The sequence below is a fragment of the Aquarana catesbeiana genome, linkage group LG02, assembly GCF_042186555.1.
Source record: "Aquarana catesbeiana isolate 2022-GZ linkage group LG02, ASM4218655v1, whole genome shotgun sequence".
NCBI classification, from domain to species: Eukaryota; Metazoa; Chordata; class Amphibia; order Anura; family Ranidae; genus Aquarana; species Aquarana catesbeiana.
Genome location: NC_133325.1, coordinates 552,058,230 through 552,064,295, shown reverse-complemented (window position 1 = coordinate 552,064,295; position 6,066 = coordinate 552,058,230). Strand labels below are relative to the sequence as shown.

Here is a 6,066-nt window from a genome sequence, read left to right as displayed (position 1 = left end):
TGTACTGAGTGATACATATGTTTAAGGCTCTATGCAGTGACGGCTGTTGCTATTTTTTATATTTTTATATTTTTTGGGGGGGCGGGGCGGCAAATGGATGGATCAACTGTGGGCATGTCCTCCCTCCACACACAGCACTTCCCTGAGGGCGTGTCCACCCTCCACAACACAGCACTTCCCTGAGGACGTGTCCACCCTCCACAGCACGGCTCTTCCCTGTGGGCGTGTCCACCCTCCACACCACGGCTCTTCCCTGTGGGCGTGTCCACCCTCCACAGCACAGCACTTCCCTGAGGGCGTGTCCACCCTCCACAGCACGGCTCTTCCCTGTGGGCGTGTCCACCCTCCACACCACGGCTCTTCCCTGTGGGCGTGTCCACCCTCCACAGCACAGCACTTCCCTGAGGGCGTGTCCACCCTCCACAGCACGGCTCTTCCCTGTGGGCGTGTCCACCCTCCACACCACGGCTCTTCCCTGTGGGCGTGTCCACCCGCCACAGCACAGCACTTCCCCGAGGGCGTGTCCACCCTCCACAGCACGGCTCTTCCCTGTGGGCGTATCCTCCTCCAGAACGCGGCTCTTCGCGGGCGTACAGCTTAGAGCGGGCAGAGTTATGGAAGGAGTGAGGGTGGTCCGAGCTCTGCTAGACCCGCAGCTAGTCCGGAATCCACGAGTCCTGTGTAACCTGCAAGCCCAGGAGAGGCGGCAAAGGGCGGAGAGTGCAGGCGGCCGGTGTCATCAGCCTGAAGTGACCGAGGACATGCACGAGATCCTGGCCCACTGGATACTGGAGGTAGATAAGCATGTATAGAGCATTGATCTATGGATGGACTGTTATATGTGCTCCATGCTTGGCTGCTTGTTTGGATGACAATGGGATATTGGAGGAGTTGGTGTCCTAAGATTAGATGTGATGCTTTCTTGTGATTGCTTTATTCACTAACCCTCCACGTGTGTGGATCGTTGATGTGTGTACACATCATTAGAATGAAAGGCTGCCACTATTCCCAGATATGGGGGAGACACTTCCTGCAGGATAAAAATGGTGGAGCACTTTGTATGCCATCTGGTACATTATGTACTGCCCCTGCCTGGCATAACAGTGCATGGGGAGATCAGATTACTTTAAAGATGGGTTTTACTTCCGCTTTGTCTCCCTGCAAAGGTAAAGTATATTGGGCTACTATGCGTCACATAGTAGCCCATTATGTGTCACCTGAAACTGGAGCATCCAATTTCACCGCTGTCCCCTCTTCCATGAAGCGTCCATCTTCCTTCCGGGTATCGCGGCTCCGGCGCTGTGATTGGCCGGAGCCGCGATGACGTCACTACGGGAGCCGCCAGTCACGGCACGATCTCCTTTAGAAACAGCACGCTCGCCGTTTCTAAAGGAGTCTTAAGTGCACCTGCGCCGTTGTCTACGGATGCGCCGTAGACATCGGCGATTGCCTTTTTTGTAAATCTCTCCTAAACCATGGAGGTTTGGGAGATATTTAGAGCACCTACAGGTAAGTCTTAATCTAGGCTTACCTGTAGGTAAAAGTGATTGTAACGGGTTTACAACCACTTTAAAGTGGAGCTCCGCCCAAAAGGGGAAGCTCCACTTGTCTGCCTCCTCCAGTGCCACATTTGGCACCTTGGGGGGTGGGTGAGTAGCGGGTACCTTGTTTTGACAGGTACCCGCTCCCACTTCCTGCTGAGTTTGCCGCTGCAAACTCAGCTGGATGTTCACCCTTGCCACAGCTGACCCATTGAGAAAGCCCTGCACAATTTGCACATGTGCAGTAGGAAACCAGCTGTACAGCCACAAGGTTTCACTGCCAGTTTCCCTTACCCAAGATGACGGCACCAGCACCGGAGAGCTGATTCAAGAATGAACTTGGGTGAGGACACCACATATTCCCTGGACAGGTAAGTGTCCTCATAGTAAAAGTCAGCAGCTACAATATTTGTAGCTGCTGACTTAAAATTTTTGGTGGGGGGGCTGGAGATCTGCTTTAAAGAGAACCTGTACTCCATTTTAGACATCCAGTGAAGAACCACCAGAACGTGAAAATCAGCCTTCAAGTGGTTCTAAAGGCAGAAGGTTTTTTTTTTATCTTAATGCCTTCTGTGTGCAGCAGCACCCCCTTACCCGAGCCCATCTCTATCCAGCGATGTCCACGAGTGAATCAGTCGCCCAGGACTCTCCCTCCTGATTGGCAGAGACACCATTTGCTCCTGCTGCTGTCAATCAAACTCAGCCAATCAGGGAATAGAAGGGGTGGGGCCAAACCACAGCTCCGTGTCCGAAAAGGACACGCGGAGCTGTAGCTCGGCTCAGGTTCCCCCATAGCAAGCCGCTTGCTGTGGGGGCACTCGACACGAGGGAGGGGCCAGGAGCTTCTGCCAGGGACGCGAGAAGAGGAGGATCTGGGCTGCTCTGTGTAAAACCACTGCACAGAGCAGGTAAGTATAAAAGGTTTATTATTTTAATAGAAAAAAAAAAACAAGACTGTGCAATCCCTTTCATGCATTCTATGTATGCACTTGAACTCTGGAAGGTTTTACCCCCTTTATGACCAGGCCATTTTTTACTATTCAGCACTGCACTGCACGCAAATTAGATTTATATAATTTTTTCACACAAATAGAGCTTGCTTTTGGTGGTTTGATCACCACTTTTTTTTTTCATCTTTTGCAATATATACAAAAAAGACCAAATATTTTGAAAAAAAACCTTGATATTTTCTACTTTCCGTCTTCCACATATCCAATAAAATCACATTCCTTTATACATTTAGGCCAAAGTGTATTCTGCTACATGTCTTTGGTAAAAAAAAAAATCCCAGTCAGTATATATTAATTAGTTTGTGTGAAACTTATAGCGTCTACAAACTGATATATACAGTATATTTGAAAATTGATCAGTTTTGATGTACTGACGGCCTATCTAATTTCTAATGCGCTTCAATCATCCTGACACCATAACAACCATGGATGATTTAAGCGCCAACACCAGCCATTGCCCCGACAAATTGCCAGCAAAAATTCTTATTTTTTGGCAGTGCACCCTCCCAAGACTAGACTCTGGATCCGCCCCTGTGTGGCGGTGACCAGGGACACTGACTGGTGAAAAAAATAATAATAATTGTATTTCATTTATTAAATATTTAATTTTAATTTTAATAGCAAAAAGTTTTAAACTGTCGTGATTGGTTAACCATTCATGATAGCTGTCATAACTAGTGATTAGCTACAGCTAATCACATGGTACAGGATGCTGCGATTGGCCCAGGTACCATGTGATAGCTGTGGGCCAATCACAGCATAGTATAAATCTACTGATTATCGGTGCGTTAGTTTTTCGGCGGCTGATATTCACTTTTTCAGAAGTATCGGTGTTGGTAAAAAAACTGACAGATATTGCTTCAAGGGGTTTGCTTTATTGTAATAACAACTGATGCGGCTAAGCAGCCGCTCGACTGTTATTACAAGCAGCGGGAGGGGACGTCCCTCCCCCCTCCTGCTGCCTTCCACCGCTCGCCCGGCTCTCCCGTCCCACCTGGAGGCCGAGCAACTGGCCGGCATGTCTTCGTCCAGGTCTCGGATCTAGTAACCCGGAAACGATAGTAAGGTAAGAGATCAGTCAGCGCAAAAATAATACCCTAATCTAAGCAGACAGCAGCTGGACACTAATGCCGCGTACACACGAGCGGACTTTCCAGCATACTTGGTCCGCCGGACAATCCGATCGTGTGTAGGCTTCGGCGGACTTTTTTTCCCCAAAAGTCCGCTGGACCTAGATTTAAAACATGTTTTAAATCTTTCCGTCGGACTCAGTTCCTGACGGAAAGTCAGTTCGTTTGTATGCTGGTCCAACAGAAAGCCCACTCGTCTGTATGCTGGTCCGACGGACCAGATACGATGCAAGGGCAGGTTATTGCATCTCGCGCTCGCTGCAATAGGAAAAACAAATTTTCCTATTGCGGCAAGCGCGGGGCATACCAGGTCCTTAGGTCTGGTATGGATTTTAAAGGGAACCCCCCTACACCGAAAAAACGGCATGGGGTCCCCCCTAAAATCCATACCAGACCCCGATCCAAGCACGCAGCCCGGCCGGTCAGGAAAGGGGGTGGGGACGAGCGAGCGCCCCCCCCCCTCCTGAACCGTACCAGGCCGCATGCCCTCAACATGTGGGGGGGGTGCTTTGGGGGTAATTCTGGCTGTATGTTTAGGGTTGTTGTCCTGTTGAAAGGTGAACCATTGCCCCAGTTTCCAGTCTCCAGTCTTTTGTATACTTGCAGGTTTTCTTCTAAGATTGGTATTTGGCTCCATCCATCTTCTCATCAACTCTGACCAACTTCCCTGTCCCTGCTGAAGAAATGCATCCCACAACATGATGCTGCCACCACCATGTTTCACGATGAGGATGGTGTGTTGAGGGTGATGTGCAGTGTTGGTTGTCCGTCACACATAGCGTTTTGCTTTTAGGCCACAAAGTTCAATTTTGGTCTCATCTGACCAGAGCACATTCTTCCACATGTTTGCTGTGTCCCCCACATGGCTTCTCGCAAATTCTTATGGCTTTCTTTCAACAATGTCTTTCTTCTTGCCACTCTTCCATAAAGGCCAGATTTGTGGAGTGCAGGACTAATAGTTGTCCTATGGACAGGTTCTCCCACCTGAGCTATGGATATCTGAGGGCTTTACAGAACAGCTGTATTTATACTGAGATTAAATTACACACAGGTGGACTCTATTTACTAATTAGGTGACTCCTGAAGGCAATTGGTTCCACTAGATTTTAGTTAGGGCTATCAGAGTAAAGAGGGCTGAATACAAATGCACGCCACACTTTTCAGATATTTATTTGTGAAGAATGTTGAAAACCATGTTTCATTTTCCTTCCATTTCACAATTATGTGTCACTTTTATGTCTATCACATAAAATCCCAATAAAATACATTTACGTTTTTGGTTGTAACATGACAAGATATGGACATTTTCAAGAGGTATGAATACTTTTTCAAGGCACTGTATGTGTCATAGCTTCCAGCTTCATTTATAAAAAAAAAGTGACCTCATCGCAGCTTGGCCAATCAGGTGGCCGGAGGACGCGAATCCAGAAGGAAGACTGGGTGAAGATGGAAACCCTGTCAGCAGTGACAGTGTGCTGATGGAGAGCTTTGTTCTAAGGTAAGCATTTCATAATGTGATGCATACTAGCACATTATGCCTTTACCTTGCAGGTTTAAAAAAAGAAAAAGAAAAAGAAAAGGCTGTGGTTTACTACTGCTTTAACAATTCTAGTTCTTAGAAAGCAATAAAAGTCTCCCAAATACCTTCTTTTGGATCCCTTATATTGATGTCACGTGACTTTACATGCTCGCTCCCGGCCTCAGTGAAAGATCGGGAGGAGGAGCAAGCAAGAAACGGATGATCTGAATATACAGGTGTGCATGCTGCTGTACTGAGTCTCTCCAGAGAAGCTGCTATCAGTCACAGTACTAGGCATCCCCCTCCAGCTTTCTAGTGGAATGTGTGTCATGTAGAGCAACCAGCAGGGAGAAGAATCCTCCATCAATCCCTGCTAGATTTGCACCACTAGATGATGAGATGATGTAAGCATGTACTTTCAAGTGCACACCAGCAGCCTCGGTGGGACACTGCCACTGGTGTAAACAGGCCCATAGAAAAAGAAAAGGCTGAGCTCAGACACAGCCACCACCAATTTTGTAAGAGAGATCCTACAATAAGAACTGATGTCATTCACAAAACACCTACTCAACAGTGCAAGCTACCTACTACTTCACTAGTCTCTCTCTCAACTGAGTCCAGACCCACCCACATGCTATTCTGGGTAGACTAGTGTAGTAGCTGGAGTGTGTTGTTGTAGGCTGTTGCTTTTGTGGATGATAGTGCTCCTCTCCAGTATGGTCACTCACAACAACACAAGCTGACAGTTACTACTGTAGTCTCCTGTGAGACAGCAGGAGGCTGGCAGGCAAGTTTGTCCTTCCTGTTCAGTATAAAGAAGATGGCAGTGGAGGCATAGGGCTGCAGATTTTCAGTACTGGCAGCAT

At 47.9% G+C, this 6,066-nt stretch overlaps 1 protein-coding gene across 1 annotated transcript in view; it reads left to right on the top strand.

Moving 5' to 3' along the window:
* Positions 1–606: 606 nt before the first annotated feature.
* CCND3 (cyclin D3) overlaps positions 607–6,066 on the top strand; it is a 31,205-nt gene continuing 25,745 nt past the window's right edge. Inside the window, exon 1 of the mRNA XM_073618000.1 lies at positions 607–794. Within this exon, the coding sequence (XP_073474101.1) occupies positions 615–794 (180 nt within the window). The 5' untranslated portion in view covers positions 607–614. The remainder of the gene's footprint in view (positions 795–6,066) is intronic.